Source organism: Micropterus salmoides, unplaced genomic scaffold (assembly GCF_014851395.1).
Source record: "Micropterus salmoides isolate LMB-PRFRI ecotype aquatic unplaced genomic scaffold, ASM1485139v1 Ms_hic_scaffold_10, whole genome shotgun sequence".
Classification (NCBI taxonomy): Eukaryota; Metazoa; Chordata; class Actinopteri; order Centrarchiformes; family Centrarchidae; genus Micropterus; species Micropterus salmoides.
In genome coordinates, this window is record NW_024040041.1 from 18,937,743 (window position 1) to 18,961,954 (window position 24,212).

General features: G+C 40.6%; 1 protein-coding gene across 1 annotated transcript; it reads right to left on the reverse strand.

Annotated features, from left to right (window-relative positions):
• Positions 1 to 1,077: 1,077 nt before the first annotated feature.
• LOC119889773 (potassium voltage-gated channel subfamily H member 4-like) lies at positions 1,078 to 14,820 on the reverse strand. Its single transcript, XM_038700586.1, has 12 exons — positions 14,726 to 14,820; positions 12,498 to 12,732; positions 11,999 to 12,156; positions 11,480 to 11,681; positions 9,235 to 9,441; positions 7,671 to 7,870; positions 7,161 to 7,410; positions 6,847 to 7,061; positions 5,588 to 5,703; positions 4,906 to 4,994; positions 2,606 to 2,658; positions 1,078 to 2,242 (listed from the first exon to the last, which is right to left on the reverse strand). Exons 1-12 carry the CDS (start codon positions 14,762 to 14,764, stop codon positions 1,781 to 1,783), a joined length of 2,226 nt encoding a protein of 741 aa, XP_038556514.1. The 5' UTR covers positions 14,765 to 14,820; the 3' UTR covers positions 1,078 to 1,780.
• Between the last annotated feature and the right edge of the window lie 9,392 nt (positions 14,821 to 24,212).

Genomic DNA, 24,212 nt, shown 5'->3' on the forward strand with positions numbered 1-24,212 from the left:
TCAACGTGTAAATAAAGTTCAAGAAAAAATGGTTTGAAAAAATAAATTTACTCACAATCATTTCCAAATCAATGACAGATGGAGTGAAATACTTTTTACATTTTTAAAAACTTTAAAGGCCAGGACCATTTAGTCAGTATTCAGAACAAGAAATCAGAGAAAACTGTTTAATGTTTTGATGGTCAAAAAGTAGGGATTGTGCTCTTCTTGCTAACATCATTTATTTTAATGGGGCTAAAATGGACATTAAATCCATATTGTTCATGTTTCATTACTGTCTCTTTGAAGGGCCTCTTGTCTGCCTTGCACTCCCACCTGAAGCTTACAGTGACCCGTTTGGAAGTCCAACCCTCAACAGATTGAAGAGAGTGGTTGGTTGGAGTAGCTAAGAGATGTAAATGAAGTAACATCTGGACTTAGACATTGCTGTTGTTGTATTGGACTGAAGTTTAAATGAATTGAATTGAAAGTTGGCCCAGAGACACTGCTAGCAAACAATTACATTTCATGCAGCTCTCCACAAAACATGTTGTGAAATTTTTAAATTAATTTCAATTTATTAAGTCAGCTGCAAATTATGTAGGAAGCGCCCATTGGTCTCAATGACAAACAGCTTTAAATAGACTACTCTTAACATGAAACATGAAAATGAACCCACAGAAAGATTCCTATAACTGAAAGGATGACGTGCTTTTCACACTTTATGTATATGATCTTACTAGTTTGAGCACCAGCAAAGGTGACATTTAATAATAAAGCTAACTGCAGTAAGGACAGGTGTGTTGGGTAGCTACAGTGGAAATGAGCAGATGATCTGAAACATTGTAATGCTGAATGTTAGTGATATACAAACTTTCATAACCTGTGTGCTCATTTTAATAATTGTATCATTATATTGTATTATGAGTCAGAAAGTAGCACAGCGCCATGGAAATCAAGGTGATTTCAGCTGTACCCTACAGAGCCGGGGAAATTTTCTTATAAACTTTTTCTGACTCTGAGTAATTCAAAGACAGAGGAGAAGATGAGCTGTATGGACCCGGATCCTCCTATCCTAAAGAAACGAGGAGCAAAGAGTTTATCTTCTGGAAACAACTTTATCCTATCCAAAGACATCAAAAGCTGCAGATGAACAGTTAGAATACATACATAAAATACAACATGAAAAGAAATAGGTGGGATTTATAAGAATAAAAACATATAGAAACAAAGAAATAGACAGTGAATCTTAATCTTCAGGCATAGATAAGAAGAAAGGCAGCTAAAAATACTTCAAGTTTGAATAACTGCCTCAAAGAATATATGGATGTATTACTCCAACAACTTATACCTCAACAAAATCATACTGAACAAAGCAAACTGTGGACACATGACAAACAGAAGAGCCGCTGCAGGCTCTCCACCTGACCAGTGGTGGAAGAGGAAATCAGATCCTTTACTGAAGAAAAGTACTAATACTCATGACTTCAGTAAAATTTCAGAAGTGTTATGGATGGGTGGCGATGGTAAAGTGGATAAGACACATAAATTTGGTGTGGAAGACCAGGGTTCAGTTCCCACTGTGACTCATTCACCAATGTGTCCCTGAGCAAGACATTTAACCCCGTAGTTGCTCCAGTGGGGTGCGACTTACAAATAGATATTTTAAATCGCTTTGAATAAAAGCGGATAAATGTAATGTGCTATCAGGAAAATGTATCAAAAAGAAAAGCATATTGTGTACACATATCTGTGTACACAATCAACAGGTTTCCATGGAGGCACTCCAGACTGGTGTGTCCTATGGCAGATGGGTCGCAGAGTGGAAGGTGGGGCTCGAGAGCATCTGATCACAAGGATGGTCTGGCAACATGGATGGAGAGGCAGACACAGGGTGGAGTAAGAGCTGTGGCTCCTCGATTTCTAAGATTGAGCAGTAAGAACTGGAAGACGAGTCCAGCCGGCTGTGTGTGGATGTGCTTGTAGGGGCACAGGACAAAAAGCAAGAGGATTCATCACCATCAGGCCTTAAGTGGGTCTCTGTTTGGGTTTCAGCAGCTCCACTGTGGCTCCAGTGGCCAGCAGGTGGGACAATTTGGTGGATGTGGCCGTCATGGCTCCCAGGAGCCATTGGCATTTGGACACCATACCGGTATGAGGCAAGGTAGGCTTCGTCGTGATGCACAGATCCGTGGGTATGGACATCCATCAGGTGGTGTATCCCCCGGGTGAGCTCAGATACTCCCTGGTTTAGTGTTCTCATCTGGTTAGAGAGCATACACAGTTTAGTCGTACTATTAAGAGAAAATGTGGTCAATTACAGTACACCTTGTTCTATTCTGCCCAATTTAAATCCCCGCACAGAGATTAGACAAATGAATCAGCTTCTGTCTTTTAGGTTTAATCCGAGACTCATGTCCAGATATCATTTTCTGATGACTTCCCAAAAGAGAACCAAAGCATTTTAAAATCTCCTCTGCAGTAGTGAAATCTAAAGGGACAAAAACTGAGATAACTGACGCAAACAGGAAAGAAAGTAGAGAAAACACGAGCTAGGTTGTCATCAAAATGTGGATTGTACATTATCTTTGGTCCTTTCATTTTTAGGTTGGAGGCTGTACCTTACCTTGTTGTAGAGTTGACTGATGCTCCGTCTGACCTCATCAGCCTGAGTGGAGTCTGGACAAATGAGGAGGAGAAAACATTCGGACTTAGCACACAACTCAGGATTTATCAGCATTAATATGAAACAAGATTTCTTTGTGACTCCAGAGGATGCCAAGTTACACATACAGTATGTGGAAGTACTGCATTTATCCATATATACACTCACCTAAAGGATTATTAGGAACACCTGTTCAATTTCTCATTAATGCCATTATCTAATCAACCAATCACATGGCAGTTGGTCAAGACAATCTCCTGAACTCCAAACTGAATGTCAGAATGGGAAAGAAAGGTGATTTAAGCAATTTTGAGCGTGGCATGGTTGTTGGTGCCAGACGGGCCGGTCTGAGTATTTCACAGTCTGCTCAGTTACTGGGATTTTCACGCACAACCATTTCTAGGGTTTACAAAGAATGGTGTGAAAAGGGAAAAACATCCAGTATGCGGCAGTCCTGTGGGCAAAAATGCCTTGTTGATGCTAGAGGTCAGAGGAGAATGGGCCGACTGATTCAAGCTGATAGAAGAGCAACTTTGACTGAAATAACCAGTCGTTACAACCGAGGTATGCAGCAAAGCATTGGTGAAGCCACAACACGCACAACCTTGAGGCAGATGGGCTACAACATCAGAAGACCCCACCGGGTACCACTCATCTCCACTACAAATAGGAAAAAGAGGCTACAATTTGCAAGAGCTCACCAAAATTGGACAGTTGAAGACTGGAAAAATGTTGCCTGGTCTGATGAGTCTCGATTTCTGTTGAGACATTCAGATGGTAGAGTCAGAATTTGGCGTAAACAGAATGAGAACATGGATCCATCATGCCTTGTTACCACTGTGCAGGCTGGTGGTGGTGGTGTAATGGTGTGGGGGATGTTTTCTTGGCACACTTTAGGCCCCTTAGTGCCAATTGGGCATCGTTTAAATGCCACGGCCTACCTGAGCATTGTTTCTGACCATGTCCATCCCTTTATGGCCACCATGTACCCATCCTCTGATGGCTACTTCCAGCAGGATAATGCACCATGTCACAAAGCTCGAATCATTTCAAATTGGTTTCTTGAACATGACAATGAGTTCACTGTACTAAAATGGCCCCCACAGTCACCAGATCTCAACCCAATAGAGCATCTTTGGGATGTGGTGGAACGGGAGCTTCGTGCCCTGGATGTGCATCCCACAAATCTCCATCAACTGCAAGATGCTATCCTATCAATATGGGCCAACATTTCTAAAGAATGCTTTCAGCACCTTGTTGAATCAATGCCGTTCTGAAGGCGAAAGGGGGTCAAACACAGTATTAGTATGGTGTTCCTAATAATCCTTTAGGTGAGTGTACATGCATGCATGTATGCACAGTGTCTATCAGGGGTGGATATTCATGTGATATTTTGCTGACAAGTGCTGTTGGACCAAACCAAAAAAATCATCAGGAGGTCCATCCTACTCCACAGTTTTTAGAAACACTCTGAGCCCTGAGCAAGCTGTACTGTGTGCTGTTGTGCATCTCTATTGCCAGAGCGCTCATTATAGTAAAGTAAACGAGTCAGACTTTAACTGAACTGCATTGCATATTCATCACAGACTGATCACCAGTGAAAGCTCAGGTCAGATCACCTGTACACTGCTTGTCCTTTAAAGGTTCAGTGTGTAATATTGAGGAGGATCTACTGTCAATAAGGCAATATAATATCCATAACTATACATAATGAACAGTTATGTTTTTATTACCTTAGAATAAGCCATTTCTATCTACATACTCCGCAGGTCCTCTTACATGGAAGTTGCCATGTTGCGCTACCCAACAGACAAACTGCTTTACAGAGCGCGTTTCATCACTACGCTGAATACGTACAAAGAAGAGGGGGAGGAGAAGAAGAAGAAGAAGTAGTAGTAGGAGAGAAGTGAAATTTGGACAAATGGAGGACCACACGTATTATTTAGCACAAGAGCTGACAGAACGTGTCGGCCATCGTAGCTTCTCCTGTGAGCTTGGAAAGGGAGGGGGGAACGGTAACTATGCCACTGGTTGCAATTTGCAAACCTCACCACTAGATGCCACTAAAACTTAACACACTGAACCTTTAACATGTTCTCTGACTCTTTGAACAGCTGGCTGTTATTTCATTCCTCTGCGCTCTTATAATTCCCCAGAAGGAGACAGGTCACCACTGTCGTATCCATCATTTGAGCTACTGAGTTCACCTCAAGCCATCTGGCATTCAGGTGCCCCTCACAGCTGGTGGCAGTTTAGCCTACCTTGGGTGCTGCCCCCTGTACTGGCTCTAGGCCCGGTGTGCTCCGCGTTCAAATGGAACATGTCTCCATGCACTTCGACGTCTACAACCCTGGTGGGAGGTGTGAAGAGGAATGAAGCTGGGGTTAATATAAAACCAAATAAGATGTTTATCAGGTTGAAACTGGGTATACAAAGAAAGATATGAAGTAGAGGAGGGTTGTTTGAGGGGGGGGACCACAGTGTTTAAGAGGAAGGAAAGACACTACCATGCTACTCATAACACTTAGAATGTTGCATATTATGTGATGATAATTACTAATAAAATAAAAAAAAATATTTATGACATGCACAGAGTATTAATCTAAAAAACTTTACACTGTAATGCAATCCAACACAACCGTTTAAAAAAAGTCTGCTTGTGGGAAATGTATTTCTTCTGTTTGCTGTTGAGACTGAGCCAATGTACTGTATCATAAACTATAGAGGGTGTAACTGAGGGGGGAGAATTATTAGAAACACTGTTTAATATAATGAAATGTAATATAGCACCACCACAAAGTACAGACTCACACTGCACCATCAAACTGAATCAAACAGTGCTGTCAACACCAAATAGATGTTCTATTTAAGGTACATTGTTGTCATATTGCATTGCTTTACTTGTGTTTTATGAACTGAATCTGATGACAGCTTTCACAATACCTGAGACCTGAAGGCTTTTGCTGAGCCCCTGACTCTCCCTCAGCTGAGGTTGAGGCTTGGGTGGCTGTAGGGGATAAGCTCTGCCCACGAAGGCCACGGCGACCCAGGAGGTCCCCCTGGGAGATACGGCGAAGCATTAGGGCCTTTTCACACAGGAATTCATGCTCGGACATGCTTGTCTCACACACACACCCGCACGTGTGCGTGAGACGAGCATGTCCGCCTTTCATGTCTTGCACTTGTCTTGAACTTTTATGTACATGACACGCAGCACAAATTAATGAAGGAGAGACTGACCCTCGGCATTTGTGAGTTTCCAGAAATCATCACTGTTTACTATAGTAATAGTCAGGACATCAACAGGAGGGCAATTGCTTGGCAGAACATCCCCGCAAAACTGGATGTATCAGGTATAATTTTAACTTAAGTTAAATAGGCTGCCTGTCTGTTCACATGAAAAGCGCCAAGCGACTACACAGGCAGAGTGTCGCTTCCTGTGTGAGAAGACCTTTAAGATCTGCACACAATGTGTCTGATTTGTCAAACCCTGAGGATATGGAAACACATTAAAGCAGGAATGCAATTTGGAAATACTGGAATAACAATTACATGAATAGTGAAATATTTTGAAAGATTGGAATCTTGTTAACTTTGTGTTGAAAACAAATTTAGATGCTACCTGTAACAATACCTTTCCATTGTAAAACGCTTGATGAGCAATGTAGAATATAACCCTTTTTTTTTTAAAGGCACTTATGATTACTGTGTCTTTTAGATCTTAATAAGTTTCTGCTAATGATGTCTGGCTGACACGGCTTTGAAAATCGGACACTGCACTTATCAGACATGAAGTGTGGAAAAGATCTGACAATGTGTGGCCGAGGTGATACAGTTACTTATTTGAATCTATAAATACGCTTTTTAATTTTGGAACATCGAAAATCGGCACATGGCCATGGCAACGGCATTTGACAAAACCTCAAAAGCTTTGCAAATTACCACAGCAGGGGGCTTTAAATAAATGGTGAAGGATCTCATATTCAATTCAAAATGGCTTCCTGTTGGGTTTGGGTGTGACACACCCAAACACTGGATGAAGGTTTGTGGGTTGGTCGGCTCAGGTTGAAGCATACTGAATGAAAGTGTTGCGAGTTAGGAATCAGGGGAAAGAGTTTCCTATCACAGGTTTACCGTTGTGAGAAATGGAACCCTACATTAAGTCAACACCAGTTTTCTGTGTGTGAGAGTATATTTAGTACCTGGTCCTGGCTGCCCTCACGCAGGTTGTAGGTGAGGTGGTTGCCTATGCCTGAGACAAAAACACTGGCATACTCGGGGTAGAGACCCAGCACCTCTTTCAGGTGACGCAGACTGATATACTGAAGGTGAGTGTGTGTCAGCACTTTCACATCAGCATTGGTCTTAATCACCTGGTCTAGTCCAGGCAGGTCAGCCCCAAACAGGTTCCCTTCTTCTAAAATCAAAACAATAACAAAAGTTCTTTCTCCATGGCGTACCACATAAACACCTTAAACATGAGGTTAAAAAAAAGTCACTTGACCACAAGACAAACCTAATGTTGCCAGCACCGTGGTGTCGTTCAGCACCTCCAGAGACCCGGAGCAGACATAGTAGTTGGCATGCAGCACGTCGCCCTGACGGATGAGGTACTCCCCGGGGATGCAGAAGGAGGATTTTATATGGAGGGAGAGTGAGCGCTGGCAGCCACGACTGGCCCCCGCAAAGACCGGCAGCTGGAGGATGTCCCTATTCCGATGCATGGCAATGTCGGCTTGCAGCTCATCAGGGAAGTCGTGCAGGAGCTGGGGATGTGTGACAGATGTAATGAGCTGTGACATTGATTGATAATTAAGGAATGGACTCCAGTTACCCTTTTTAAATTTCAATAGGATGTCAACTGGCCATGTGCTGTGAAAGATCATTGACAGTTACAGCAGCATATATTGATCATGGACTGTACAATGGCTGTCAGTGCTCAAATGCCATCTAAACATTGCCCTGAAGTTTCTTTAGGGCAGACAGCACAATGTGACATGTCAACAACAATGAAAGGGATTCCTACCTCGTTGACATCTATGCCACTGTTGACAGACCATGTGGTCCGGAAGTACTCCAGCATGCGATTTTTGAGCTGCTCAGGCAGTTGGTGGAGACGGATGAAATCCTTCAGGTCCTTCATGCTTGTGTCGTAGAGAGAACGGCGTGAGTACATACGCTGGATGATGATGTTCACGTTACCGAACACCAGGGTGTACATCAGCGCTGTGTGAGAGAAGGAAACAAACAGCATAAAAGACAATAAATGTTGCTATAAAGGCTGAATATTTATATTTCTAGATTTAGTTTTATTCTGAATGCTGTTTATTTTAGGCCACTGGTTCCCAAACGTTTTCAGCTCAAGACCCAAAAGAGAAATCTAGTATCTCCCTGGGACCCAAATTTACAAAAATACTGCTGTATGAATTGCTGTAACATCTACGTTTATAAACAATGGATAAAGGACAAACCATGAATTAAAAATGCATATAAAATGTTTTTATTTTTTCATAAAAGTAAAGAAAAACAATAATTTTCCTTTCTGTGTCTCACCCCTTTCTTAACTCCCATCATCCCTCAGCACCAACATGTCTTTTTAAATGATGCCGACCTGAAAATAAGTGGCTGGTTAAAGTTTTCAGCCAGCTGGTCTATACTCTGGGCTCGGTTTTTCAAAGTGTTGTTCTGAGGTCATACCGAGCATTTGTTTGTCAAGGGATGCTAAAGTCAAAATGCCAGATTCACATAAGTATGTGGTGCCTAATTGAACCAACACATCATCAAGGGCAGTGAAAAATGTCTGAACGTTCCCCAATACTGCAAATGTTTCATTTGGAACATTTGCCTGTGCAATTTATTCGTTTTAAAACTTTCATTACTGAGCACTTCCCCACATTTTACACACTGAGGCATCTCTCTCTTCTGAATGGCTATAATAAAGCCAACTTTAATAAACTTGTCCTTGTACTTTTGTTTGGACATCATAGGATCGACAGTGACAGATTACAGACTACGCACATAGAAATTCTGTATGAATGTCAGCAGATCAGGTTAGGGAGAGGTGAGAGAGAAAACCTCACTCAGCATCTGAGCTGAACAGACCAGAGCAGCAAAGAAGAATGCTTATTCACATACCTGTATTACATGTTGCAACATTGTTATGCATTTTACTCATTTTGGGTCCTAACCCTAAGTTTGGGAAACATGTTTTTAGGTTATTACAGTTTGAACTGGCAACGAGAAAAAAATGATTTCTCTTTACTTTCAAACTCTTTCTGCTTAAAAATTAAATATAGTTTTATATTGATCACTACCCAATTAACTAGACTTGTTACTGTTTATTTACTTAATGATCCACACAGGGGCCACAGTAATTTACAGCTTTGTTCTGACATGAATAAAAATGAACACAGTAATTATCCTCTGGGTTGTTGCACTAATAATTGCCTAGCTAAAACACTTTAGTTTATTGGTATGTAAAGCCGGCAACAAACAGCCATCCAACCCACTTCCTGCTGAATTGTGCACTGGTGTGCTGAACAGAGGCCCTGTTGCGCCAGAGGGACAGTGTACCCTGGTGTCAGACATACCGCCAACAAACATGGTGCAGATGCAGAAGATCTTCTCAGCAGGGGTGTTGGCACTGATATTGCCAAAGCCCACACTGGTCAGGCTGCTGAGGGAAAAATAAAGGGCAGCGTTGTAGGAGCTGTACATCGACGGGCCCCCCGATAGGCCCCCCGTCGTGCTGTTGAAGAAGGGCATTTCCCGCTGTTTGCTCAGTTTAAAGAGCCACCCTTGAAGGAGGAGATGAGACAATGAGACAATAATGGTTCATGTTACTTATGTGTCTGTGTGGTAGATACCTGACCTAAAGGCAACAGTCTATGTTTGGGTCTGTTTGTTTGTGTGTGTCAGAAAGAGATTTTCAGCTGTGTCAGGAGTATTAGGGAGGTTATGATCTAACCTCCCTATAGACACATGGAGTCAAGACATTGACAAGGTTAGAAATAATGATTTGTATTTGAAATAAGATCTTTTTTACATCAAACTTTGCTTTCGTCAAAGAATCCTCCATTTGCAGCAATTACAGCATTGCAGACCTTTGGCATTCTAGCTGTTAATTTGTTGAGGTAATCTGGAGAAATTGCACCCCACGCTTCCCGAAGCAGCTCTCACAAGTTGGATTGGTTGGATGGGCACTTCTTGCGTACCATACGGTCAAGCTGCTCCCACAACAGCTCAATGGGGTTCAGATCTGGTGACTGCGCTGGCCACTCCATTACCGATAGAATACCAGCTGCCTGCTTCTGCTCTAAATAGTTCTTGCACAATTTGGAGGTGTGTTTAGGGTCATTGTCCTGTTGTAGGATGAAATTGGCTCCAATCAAGCGCTGTCCACTGGGTATGGCATGGCGTTGCAAAATGGAGTGATAGCCTTCCTTATTCAGAATCCCTTTTACCCTGTACAAATCTCCCACCTTACCAGCACCAAAGCAACCCCAGACCATCATATTACCTCCACCATGCTTAACAGATGGCGTCAGGCATTCTTCCAGCATCTTTTCATTTGTTCTGCGTCTCACAAACGTTCTTCTTTGTGATCCAAACACCTCAAACTTGGATTCATCCGTCCACAACACTTTTTTCCAGTCTTCCTCTGTCCAATGTCTGTGTTCTTTTGCCCATCTTAATCTTTTTCTTTTATTGGCCAGTCTCAGATATGGCTTTTTCTTTGCCACTCTGCCCTGAAGCCCAGAATCCCGCAGCCGCCTCTTCACTGTAGATGTTGACACTGGTGTTTTGCGGGTACTATTTAATGAAGATGCCAGTTGGGGACCTGTGAGGCGTCTGTTTCTCAAACTAGAGACTCTAATGTACTTATCTTCTTGCTCAGTTGTGCAACACGGCCTCCCACTTCTTTTTCTACTCTGGTTAGAGCCTGTTTGTGCTGTCCTCTGAAGGGAGTAGTACACACCGTTGTAGGAAATCTTAAATTTCTTAGCAATGTCTCGCATGGAATAGCCTTCATTTCTAAGAACAAGAATAGACTGTCGAGTTTCAGATGAAAGTTCTGTTTTTCTGGCCATTTTGAGCGTTTAATTGACCCCACAAATGTGATGCTCCAGAAACTCAATCTGCTCAAAGGAAGGTCAGTTTTGTAGCTTCTGTAACGACCTAAACTGTTTTCAGATGTGTGAACATGATTGCACAAGGGTTTTCTAATCATCAATTAGCCAATGAGCAAACACATTGTACCATTAGAACACTGGAGTGATAGTTGCTGGAAATGGGCCTCTATACACCTATGTAGATATTGCACCAAAAAACAGACATTTGCAGCTAGAATAGTCATTTACCACATTAGCAATGTATAGAGTGTATTTCTTCAAAGTTAAGACTAGTTTAAAGTTATCTTCATTGAAAAGTACAGTGCTTTTCCTTCAAAAATAAGGACATTTCAATGTGACCCCAAACTTTTGAACGGTAGTGTATATATATTTAAGACACTCCTCATTCAAGTGCCAGAGTATGGTGTTTGCCACCATCTCATGAGGGGGGACACAATAAATGTCTCCTCGCTGTATTGGTTGAATCTAGTCTGTGGTGTTATTTGTTGGATTTTTCACGTATGGTAACTGAATCAAGTCTGGATAGTCAGCACTGTGCATTTATTTCCTGTCAGAAGGCACAGTGAAAACAATGCACACATGATGGCACATGGTTCTGGTAGTTCTGCTTGAACTGTTACTTCATTTATCCTTTACAGAAAATCCTTGCAGCATGAAACACCAAACCTGACCTTCATACTTCAACAGCTTCAATCAGACTTACCGTTGTGCCAAGTCTTTTTGTTTGCCATCTCCATGCGTCCAATCACGTACCAGATACAGGCCATCCAGTGTGCCAGCATAGTAAAGACTGACATTAGTAAGATCAGCACCAAGGCGCTGTACTGAGAGTAGCGTTCCAATTTCTGAAACAGGCGTAGGAAATGTAGCAGGCGTATAGTCTTGAGCAGGTGGACGAAGGAGCTCTGAAGAGGAGAGGCAAGTATGGGGGGCATAGTGAGAAAAGGAGAAAGAAAGCAAATCCCTCTGCCCTGTTTTGAAACACACTTTGACTGTATATACTTCACAGCAGCCACTTGTTTTGTTCAAACAAATCACAATTTTGGGAGTACTTGTCACACAGACAGGCAGCAGCAGCTTTGTGTAATACAAGGTACGTACTCTCTCTCACCCACTATACATTTCTGGAGTCTGGAAGTTGCTATGTTTTATAAGTCATCAGCTGTTGCAGAGGGCAGTGAAAAAAAGACGGGTGAACATATTATCATCTAGTTGTACTCACCACTGGGATGTGCACAGCATACAGCAGGTCAATGGGCAGGGCTGCAACCAGGTCCACAAAGAACCAGGTGGTGACGTAGTGAATGCAAATGGAGCGCGGGTCATACACAACCTTCCCTGACTTGTCCACATAGGTGGTGCAGAAGTTCAGCACAATGTCTGGAAATACAGAGGTTAAAGGTAAGTTTCCCCCCCCGTGATTAAAAGACAAATACAATGAAACAGATCGGAGAACAGTGAGGAGAAATGACAAATGTCTCAAGCTCAGATTCAATCCTACTGGGTCACTTGCATGTGTTGATGTTTGTCATTCACACTGAAAATATAAAAGAATAACATGGAATAGCAACAGGGTAGTGTACCAGCTTTAGTCATGTTAATGACTTTTTGAAAGCACCACAATATTATTATAATTCAGATCAGTAATTAGTTGTGCTACAGCACAAGAACTTAAAAATCAGGGGGCCATGTCTTTCACAGTAACACCTTTCAACACTCACCTGCAATAAAGAGCAATTCCACTACAATGTCTGTGATGACAGTCAAGGGTGCATCTATAGCGGTGTGATCAGTGGTCGTGAAGCTGACGTTGTAGGGCACGGTGACAGCCAGGTAGAAAGTGCCAAAAAGAATTAGCCAGTCCCACAGGGTTTTCGGCACACTGTAGTGGAGCAGAATAAAGCGCGACTTCGGCGCTGCTGCCACCTCCTGTCTCAGAGGCTTTTCAATAAAGCTCTGTAAGTGAACAGGTAGAGTAAGTGTAAGTGCAACAATATCTTGGAAAAAAACACAAACACATATCTTTTTTTATACACACAAACACACACACACACACACAAACATTCTCTTTCATATCAAGCTTACACTAATGAATCTACATAAACACAACAAGCACATTAGAGAAGCTGCATGAATGAATAACCTGATAGGATAGGGTACTGTGAAAATATATCATGGCAGTGCCAAGATTTTGCAGAGAGACAAAATAAATCTCTTGTGTTCTGACTGCAGATGATTCAGTAGAGTGGGCAACTCAAGTAAAACAGATGCTACTGGTTATCTATTCCTGACAGCTTCCTACAAAAAGAGGCAGATATTTTAAATGCCCATGGATTAACAATGCAAAATGACAGAGATAGGACTGTTGCCATATCACAAACAACGCAGAGATCAGGACTCATCCAAGTGATTAGAAAACACAGCTACAACTGCTCTTCACAATTCATTCACTTACTGCTTCCAACCACATCTCCCAGCATGCTTTAGGCTTTAGCAATGATAAAAGCTTCTTTGAATGTGAGTTTAACTTAGCGTTGTTGAGCTAGGTTCATGTTTACAACCCAGAGAGAAATGGCCTGAAGTGCAGGTGCTGTTGCCATGGTTACCTACAGTTTAATCAAAAACAATCAAACAGTTTCTGAATTATATAATTCTGATTTTCTGAACATGTAAAATATAATCTGCTGTTCTGAATCTGATTCACTATTTGCATCACAAGTTAAAAGTGTCTCCAGACAGCACCATGTTTTCTTTCTCAGCCCTTTGACCTTATTAAAGGTTCAGTGTGTAATATTTCTGAGGATCTAGTAACACAAATGCAATAAGATCCATTGCTACAGAGAATTAACATGTTTCCATTGTCAGTGTTTGTATAAACTTCATTCAATATGTGGTTTAGAATGGACTGTGGTGCAGAAACAGTAACGGTGTTTCACACTCTTGGCTAACATTTTCCACATTATCTGTCAGTGGCCAAGTCGCAATAACATATGGTTTTACTGAATACTTAAGTCATTTCTTAATAAATCAAGGTACAAGGTACAGGGTTGTTTATTTTTCATTATAAAGCACAAGGCTGCTCATCGAAACAAAATCTGTAGTTCCTTCATGCTACACTCACAACATATAATTAAGTGTATATTAAAATATTTTTATATAGAGTCTATGATTAAAATGGGGTAACATATAAAATAAAATAATATATACAGTTATTTATATAGCCTACAATTATACATACAGGTATCCACCAAGAACATTCCGCAGGGCATTTTTTAAATTTTCATCTGGGGTGAACGTAAACAACCAGATGATAGCATGGTTTTATCTTCTAATCTACCTAAAGAAACCACATATCTTGACTGATTACTCTCTTTTGTCTCAGAAGACGACAACTTTTGTCCTGTGTCAGCCACTGTAGCTATCCTAAGCTCCTTGAAAGGGGAGGAGGGGGAGCAGTAGACAGCAAGACAGTTGGGTGCAATTCGCAACCTCACCGCTAGATGTCACTAAATCTTACACACTGAACCTTTAAAGTGAAATGCTATGTCAGTGTGCCTTAGTAGCAGCAGCTGATACAGAATCAAAACTGCATCAACAGACAAAAGAGCTACACAGTAAGAGGGTTTGTTTTTTGGTAAGCAGCCCTCAGACGAAGATAAATTCAGGCTCAATATGTTTTTTGTGTGTGGCAGAGCATTTCAATAGTATGCAACCTCAGCAGTCTTAAAATAATAAACACAAAGTGCTGTGGAAATGTGCAAATTCTGAAATTATTAACAAATTTCCATAGTAGTAACAACTTTATGAATGCTAATGACATGGCAGGTTTCCCAGTTTGCTCAGCTCTGAGTTAATTAGGCTAACTAACTTAGCTAACGCTAACTTAATTAGCTAACTTATTTCATGTCAGGATAACTCTGAAAGTGCAGTATTATATAGTTTTACTTACCCGAAACCAAACTGTCCATCGGTCAGCCACTTGTTGCATTTTACTTTTCTTGAGAGTGAGTTGAGTTTAGCGTTAATGTTGAGCTATATTCAGTTTTACAAGAGAGAGAGAAATTGCCTGAAGTGCAGGTGCAGCTGCTGTTGCTATGGTTACCTACAGTTAAATCTAAATGTTGTCAAACAAACGGATTTTAGTGATTTTATAAAAATATAAAAATGATATATCATATTATCTTATTAGTTTTAGGAAAACTATAAAATTACCCAAATTGCTGGATCTCTTTAACCGAAGCACACTCATTTAGACTATTCATCATCTCCTATAATATAATAATAATAAGAGTAGGTGGTTTCCCGGGTGTCGGACTGTGAAGATGAAATCATGTTATCATCTGGTTGCTGCTGGTTAAAATTCACCCCAGATGCAAATTCAAAAAATGCACTGCAGAATGTTTTGGTCCATACATGTATGTATATACGTATATAAATAACTATATTTAGGGTTCATACCGAAAAATACACATGCTTATTCTGTCACTCTCTCTGTTTACAGGCTGAAAAAGATGCACCTAGCAGCAAAAATTATAGATGTGGAATTGTTTACATACCCTTCTATGTTTGTGTGTTTTAGTTATTATTATTATTTATTGTCTGCCGTGCTGGCTCAAATTCCCGTGAGCTGGAATGAGCTAGAAACATGAAACTTGGGGGAATAACTGGAAATGATGTGCATCAGCTTCCATAGAAATATGAACCCAATCAGACACATGGTGGCGCTATAATTAAGGCCTAAAAATGCAAATTTTGAAAGGCCACGCCCCTTGCACCGTAAGTCCGATTTACTTAAAATTTCTCACACAGGTGCAGCTCAATGTGCTCTACAAAAAAGCCTCAAGGATTATTAAGGTCCGCCTGGAGTTTTTTTTCCGCCATTTTGAATTTTTTGAAAATCACATTTTGCTATTAAACTGAATATTTATGCTCCGTGATGTCTGTAATCCTGAGTGGGCTTGTTCCCAGTAAATGTTTTGTTCTTTGCAGTCAGTGCTCTCCTACAAATAAAAGCTGTAGTTGTTTTTTAAGGAAAAGGTCAACTAGTGTATTTGAAGAACTATTGCCCAACACATACAGATAATTCACACATTAAAACAGGATTTTTATGGCCGCTTGCCATAATGCAAACACATTTTTTACATCTCCTCCTAGACCGTAGCTCCAATTGCCACCAAATTTTCTCTGGATCATCATTGGCCTTAGCTTATATAAAGTTGTATAAAGCTTGTTGAAAGCTCCTTTCCTTTTCAAGATATTGACCAATAAACATGTAAAGGGTGTGGCTCAGGACATAAATAGACAAGAATCCGCAAGCGTTTGTCCAATCATCAAAAAACTCAAGGTATATGTCCACATGAGTGCCAGAAATATTCCTTGAAAGTTTCATTCAAATCGACCACTAGGTGGCGCTTTAAATGCATCGTAACTGGATGTGGAATGGTACAAATCAAGCTATAGATCAGAAAATGGTTGTCCAGTTGTTACAAATCTTGCAGCATATGTTTTATAACAATGTTGAACCGTACGTGTGAACTTATTTTGAAGGCGATATTGCGAAAAAAGGTATGAACCCGGGAATCGCCGCTTGCGGCTATATTAACGATTGTTTTTGTGTTGACAGTCTGCTTTTCTCCATTTGCCGTGAGCTGGAATGAGCTAGAAACATGAAACTTGGCACAGTAACTCAAACAGATGTGCTCGTACTTCCATGGAAATATTACACCAATCGGCCACATGGTGGCGCTGTAATTGAGGCACAAAACTACAGGTTTATAAGTCCGATTGACTTGAAATTTCTCACAGAAGTCCAGCTCAATGTACTCTACAAAATACCCCCAGGGTTCATTAAGATCCGCCTACAAAAAACCTCTGCCATTTTAGATTTTTTTATTTTTAACACATTTTTTACATCTCCTCCTACACCCTAGTCAGTGCATTCTTCTTTAGAGCCTCTATAAAACAAGGGTTAAACTTTTTTTTCCAAAAGTTTGTTTTTTTTTTGACCACAAGTAGAGCTACTGATATTGTTGGACGATATGAGCTAATTGCAATTAAATCCGTATTGGCGATTAAAGATGATTAAAACAGGAAAGACAGATCCTTCACGAATGTCGTGAGTGTTGCATAGTTTTCCCACCAGAGGGCGCTCTGCAACTCCCCTTTTAACAAAACTGCAGGACCACATAACCCATATTAGTTATGTTCTAATAACAATAGCTCCATTTCATTCAAGAAGGTCCAAATGCAGACCTCCACTGTCAGGCCACTTCTGCTGCAGACCTCCTCTGTCAGGCCGGTCAGGACAGGAAATACACACAAAAATTACAAAATAAAAGCGTTCGATTTGACAGGAAATGCTTTCAAAATTATAACGTTTAATCACGTAGAGGGGGAGGGTTTTTGTCGTTGATTTATATTTTATAATTTAGTCAACATTGTAATGGGAAACTAGCAGGCTAATTCCTCAAATATAGCGTATTGATTTGATTTGAGCCTATTCTACTTAGCACTTATTGTGCCAATGTAGCAGCAAAGCCGACTGTATATCACTTATATATACACTCACCTAAAGGATTATTAGGAACACCTGTTCAATTTCTCCTTAATGCAATTATCTAATCAACCAATCACATGGCAGTTGCTTCAATGCATTTAGGGGTGTGGTCCTGGTCAAGACAATCTCCTGAACTCCAAACTGAATGTCAGAATGGGAAAGAAAGGTGATTTAAGCAATTTTGAGCGTGGCATGGTTGTTGGTGCCAGACGGGCCGGTCTGAGTATTTCACAATCTGCTCAGTTACTGGGATTTTCACGCACAACCATTTCTAGGGTTTACAAAGAATGGTGTGAAAAGGGAACAACATCCAGTATGCGGCAGTCCTGTGGGCGAAAATGCCTTGTTGATGCTAAAGGTCAGAGGAGAATGGGCCGACTGATTCAAGCTGATAGAAGAGCAACTTTGACTGAAATAACCAGTAGTTACAACTGAGGTATGCAGCAAAGCATTTGTGAAGCCACAACACGCACAACCTTGAGGCGGATGGGTTACAACATCAGAAGACCCCACCGGGTACCACTCATCTCCACTACAAATAGGAAAAAGAGGCTACAATTTGCAAGAGCTCACCAAAATTGGACAGTTGAAGACTGGAAAAATGTTGCCTGGTCTGATGAGTCTCGATTTCTGTTGAGACATTCAGATGGTAGAGTCAGAATTTGGCGTAAACAGAATGAGAACATGGATCCATCATGCCTTGTTACCACTGTGCAGGCTGATGGTGGTGGTGTTATGGTGTGGGGGATGTTTTCTTGGCACACTTTAGGCCCCTTAGTGCCAATTGGGCATCGTTTAAATGCCACGGCCTACCTGAGCATTGTTTCTGACCATGTCCATCCCTTTATGGCCACCATGTACCCATCCTCTGATGGCTACTTCCAGCAGGATAATGCACCATGTCACAAAGCTCGAATCATTTCAAATTGGTTTCTTGAACATGACAATGAGTTCACTGTACTAAAATGGCCCCCACAGTCACCAGATCTCAACCCAATAGAGCATCTTTGGGATGTGGTGGAACGGGAGCTTCGTGCCCTGGATGTGCATCCCACAAATCTCCATCAACTGCAAGATGCTATCCTATCAATATGGGCCAACATTTCTAAAGAATGCTTTCAGCACCTTGTTGAATCAATGCCGTTCTGAAGGCGAAAGGGGGTCAAACACAGTATTAGTATGGTGTTCTTAATAATCCTTTAGGTGAGTGTAAATGTAATGTAATTGCTCATTACATACATTTGGATGACATACTTTGAGTATGGTAATCATTTGATGACTTAATTAATATTAATGTTTATTTGGGATGAATTCATTTAAAATGATGAAAGAATCTACAGAAAAACTATAATGCTACTATAGTGCCAACTCATACCACTAATGTCAAGCATATGAAGCTTCTTTCCAAACCTCAAACTTCAGCTTCTTCAGATGCATTTTAATTTTGAGCTCCCTCATCTCAGGGCTAAGGTCCTGTGCCTGCCCATATGCCCTCAGTGCTTCTGCCTCTTGAAAATATTTCTGCTTCTTGTCTTTCCCTAATGTGGACCACTTGCCCTTAATATCGTTCATTGTGCCTAAGGGAAAAAATAGATGCACAGAAACTTAACTTTGGAGTCTGCATCTCTTTTTTTAAAGTAAATTCATACAAAGACAATCTGTCCAACACGCTGGTTCACACTTGGGTTGTGAACCCCATTACATTGTAACAAGCCTGTACAACAGGCTTCAATAGACACAGAACTCTTACACTGATGTATGAAATTCTTCAAATACTATACTACAAATTCGTTTCACAACCCCTGATGTAAACAGGACCGCTACGTACAACAACAACAATGTTAATAAAAACACTGCATTTATACCAGCAATACAGCAGAATGATATATTTATTTGACATGTTGAGTGTTAGTGTGGCACTTAGGTAAATCTTACTTCATACCATACGGTCTTTCTCAAACACATTAATGCTTCTTGATTAGCGACTGTAAGGCTTACCTTTATGGGCCATCTTCAACCTGAAATATAAACAGAGAAAAAACTTGCACAAGACAGATTTGTAAACAGACTCTCTATGCAGCTTGGCCCAAAACCTAATTTGGATAGTTGCATGATAAGTAATAAAACAAACTTGCCACACAAGACACAACTGGTAAGTGATGCTGTAAAAGGAGACGTAAAAAATGAGGTGGGCCTAAAGAAATATTACACACACACGCACACACACACAAACACACACACACACACACACTTGTGGCTTTGGTATTTATTTTCAAGTTCTATGTTGAGGACAGCAATGCATGTTTATGTTAGCCTACCTCACTGCTCACTTACAAATATACAACTGAGACACCACAGCCCTAATATCACCACATACGAGCTAAGGTATTTCTAATAAATTGGCAGGATTCCTCTTTTGTATGAATATGAATATGATTGTAAGCTTCTAACACTCACAGGTGACAGGTGCAGCCCGATTGAGCTTGCTCCTCATGAACTTATTTTACGTTGTAGTCAAGATCCCAAGGTTTTCAAAGAGACCAAACATGTCAGGTTGAATTAGTAATGTAACGTTATTTAAAATGATTCTCTGGACTTTTCCATTGCATGTAGCCTAACGTTAATGCTACCGGCGCAGCCATAAAGTTTGGGTTTGAATATTTTACAATCTTACATTGTGGAAAATGTCATTTTTACAGGCTAACTTGAAGCTAATTTAATTTACCTGTTATAAGCTGTCACGTAAAACATGCTAATAATTAGTAATGCTAACGTAAGCATACATGCTAATAATGTAAAGCAAACACAATAGCAAAACCGTTATTTCTTGTCAACACTCATGTCACACAACCTTAAAACTATTTTTTCTGTATTACTTTCGCATATTGGCTAATTAATCACCGTTAAAATGTTCGCCTTTTAAATGGTCTTACTTGAAAATATCCCGTTAACCAGCAGACTTCCGGTCAGCGGTGAGCTGGATTCCTGTTGGACAGGATCTGGAGTCTTCTCTTCTATTAGTATCGGTGATTAACCATGTGAATGGATGATAACGACCTTCTGAACCTACCAGTAGGTGCAGTAGGGCGCTTCTGACCCTTATCTATGGGGCTGATAACCACTGATAACGCCCATTCAGTCGAGTGATAACATTCGAAGTGGGTGACGTCGTTCGCTCTCTGGACGCTTCCCTCTTGACTGCCGGTTTGTTCTGGGCTCTTCAACGGCACTTCAGCACGTGCCCGGCGTGCCCCTCTCCTGGCAAGGCCCTTAGAATTTGACCAGCACAACAAAGTCTTTGTTTCGCTTGAAGCTACACACGCGAAGTGCTGCGACATCGATTTGTCCCTCAGTTCCGGCAACTTTACTTGTTTTATTTTCTTTCTTTTGTTGTGTTAAAAGTTATCAGTCCATTAAGTTACACTAGTCTAATTCAAGACGACCAAGTTCCCTTTTAAGCTTGTCGAGCTAACTTCACCGAGGTCAGACCAAGTCACGTGGTCTCGCCAACGGCAACCAAAGACACCTGAAGAACAGCCGATTTCCCGGCGGAGGACGGCCAACCCTTGAGGGTTTTTCTTCAATCAGACACGAAGAACCCCGGAGAATTCCCTAGCAAAAAGCCAGGAATCGGGCAGCTAGCGTGGGCCGCCGACCTACCATAAGACCAAAACGAAGCATTCTGTGGTCAGGGATGTCCCATAGTGTTAATATTGTCTTTTTATCTCCTAAACTCATAGCTTACTTTCATTAGTTCTGTAGCTCTGCTGTATGAGTCAAGTCCTCCCACAATCGAACCGCCATTCTCACTGTTTAGCCATTTTTTAATTCTCTTATGTATTTAACCACCTTTTTATATCACCTTAGTTAGTTAATAAATTCTCTGTAACCAAGGAATTGTGTGTATTGCCTACTTCTTAGTCCCTGCCAAGAGAATTTACCCTTTTAGATATGAGACTGACTGACTGATTTAAGATAATTGAGCGATTATTAACTAACTAATCACTGGTGAATAATTGTATAATTATTAAAAGCTACCTACAGGTCTGGAGACTCTAGGTTAATAACAACTCCGGTGTTGCCCCTGCGAAAGGAGAGCTTTTTATGTATTAATATTTTCTGAATATTAAAATTCATAATTGGGTATTAATTCTCATAAATTTATTAAAATTCATACATAGTTTAGACATGTTACATTATATTTTAATGTGTATTTTTTCAATTTGCCTATGTTGCTTTTAAACTTTTTTATATTTCCCTGTTGCTTTTATGTAAAGCACTTTGAATTACCTTGTTGTTGAAATGTGCTATACAAATAAACTTGCCTTGCCTTGCCTTGCCTCAAGTTTGCTGTTGTATTGCTCGGGTAAAATAATGCAGAGGAGTTGCTGGGCAGGGTGACAAAACAATCCTCCACGTCCATTTATTCGTGTGTTTGTAATCTGCTAAGCTAACCAAATGACCTGTTTTTCCAAAGAGTTTAATTTATCTGGCCATCTGACCCATTTGACTAACACCATGTCCCGGCCTTGTCTTTTCTTTCTATATAAAATCTTTTCTATTTTAAATGTTTTGTTTTTATATATAATAACTTTTTGCATCTCTTGCTCATAAAATGTTCCCTGTAATATTCATATTCGTCATAGTCTTTTAACCTGTAAACAGCAGGGTCCCTTGACACATATTCCTTTACAGTGAAATATTCATCAGCATAATTTTGCTCATAACATTTTTTAAAAGGGCCGCATAGTTTTGAAATTCTTACAGTATCGCCCGCCTTATATTTAAAACGAATTACTCTTTTATCTTTTGTTTTATACAAATTGTTAAATACGATATCTTCATTGTCTTTTGTTGAATCAATCGGTTTCATTTTAATACTACGATGATAACTATGATTGTAGGAGGTGACTAAATCCTGCAATATATCTATGTATTGTTTAGAATTATTGGCTTGTAAATAAGGCCACATTTTAGATTTCAGATCTAGCTGGAATTGCCAGTCTATTGAATTCACTAAAACCTTGTTTCTCTTGCACTGGAGCCGTCTTTTTAGAGTATAGGCATCTTGCTTCATGAGCCAGTTTTCTACGTCTGAATCTGCGCACCGAACTCCAGTAGTGTCAAATATGGCCTTTTTAAGTTTTTGCTTGCCTCCGTACAAAAACAAAACACATGCCCCATATGAAAATCATTATTGTTCACAGGAAAAACATTTGCTGCATCCAGTAGAGTAGATTTCACATCTGCAAATTTATCTGCAGTCATTTGCACCATGGTACGCCATCCAGAGGTCATTCCTCTAACACATTCTGTCTGTTTGTCAAATTTAGAACAACATAGTATCCTATCTATGTCACATATCGCATTGTTAACAGCTTCACAGTGCTCTTATCTTATACACGATGTATCTCTTTTTGACATAGTTTAGTAGACTAGACACATTCCCCATTGTTTTTAGTGTTGTTCCCCCTTCCAGATGTCCAGAGATTCCTTAACTACAGTGCTCACACTGTCCACCACTCTAACTAACCGCTTAAGCGAAGCAATGAGAAAAGGGTTCCTCAGCCAAATCTGTAGAGCACCTGCTGCAATGTCTCGAATACTGCACTCACACGTTGGTACCAACCAAGACCACGTAGGATGTACATTTGAGCATCAGCGAAAATTTTCTTAAAAAGCTTCTGCGTAATTTCCCCCTTATGTCCTTTAATATAAAAGAAGGGCAGCGTGTCAATGCATGTGTGAGGTTGTTTTCTGCTCCATTCATCTGTATAAGTGCAATACACACATGTTTGTTTAGCTTTTTGCTGCAGTATGTTACCTGTATAATACTGCTAGCAGTAGTATTAGGAGACGTGTCCTTGTCGCAACAGTCCAGAGTGTCCAAACATGCACCCTTAAACGGCTTGACCCTGCTCTTGTCGTCTTCTGATTTTTCTTCAGGAATGAGAAATGTTAAATTTCTTTTTCACAGTTCTTTGCCATGGTCATCCACCCATGAGTTATCGACGACGTCTTCCTGGAGTAATGGAAAATGTTTAGGGGTGCTTCATAGACCCTCACCTGCTGCACATGTCCTGGTACCTGTACAAAACATTTTAATTGGAACAATGTCAATGTTGGCCCCATCATGGAGGTCTTTGAGGTTGTCTACAGTATTGTTTGTTGTTCATCTTCCTTGTCTTCAGGACTAAAAAGTTTTCTTTTGATCCCTACATATCTAACATAAGGTGTATACCATCTGAATAATTTATCAATGTGTGAGAAGACTTCAAGGCTCTCTTGTATAAAGATGAACTGTTCCATGCTCGAACAAGAATCCTGCCCTCATTCAAACTGAGGAGCCCAAGCATTTCGGTCCAGAAAATCAGCCAATGTTGTTGAGGGAGTCTTCTTTCTAGGAGCCATACTCATTGCAACAGGATCTATAATTATACGTCATTTTGGAGTCATTACACCCAATTGATTACCTGTGACGGCCACGATTGTGATGCTGCAAAGATGGCGCTGTTGTTCTGCACAAAGATAGCTTTGTCCGATGTGGATTCACCCAAAAATCGTTCAGTCACCCTGTTCCACGCTCTCAGTCAGATGTAAGTCAAAAACTAGCCCGCTATGTATACAACTGACTGCTAAAGCCACTTCCAAACATCCGCTTTTAGAGGATAACACTGGACATCCCCCTTCCACATATCCCCCTTTTCACACCTGTCTTCACCTTTTGGTGATCAACCCCCCACCACTGCTATTAGAGGATAAGACCGGACATGCCGAAATAGCCAGTTTCACACCCCTCTTCACCTTTTGTTGTTCAACCTCATTACGAACACACCCAACAAAAAATTATTATTTTATATTAATTATTTTTTTATTAATT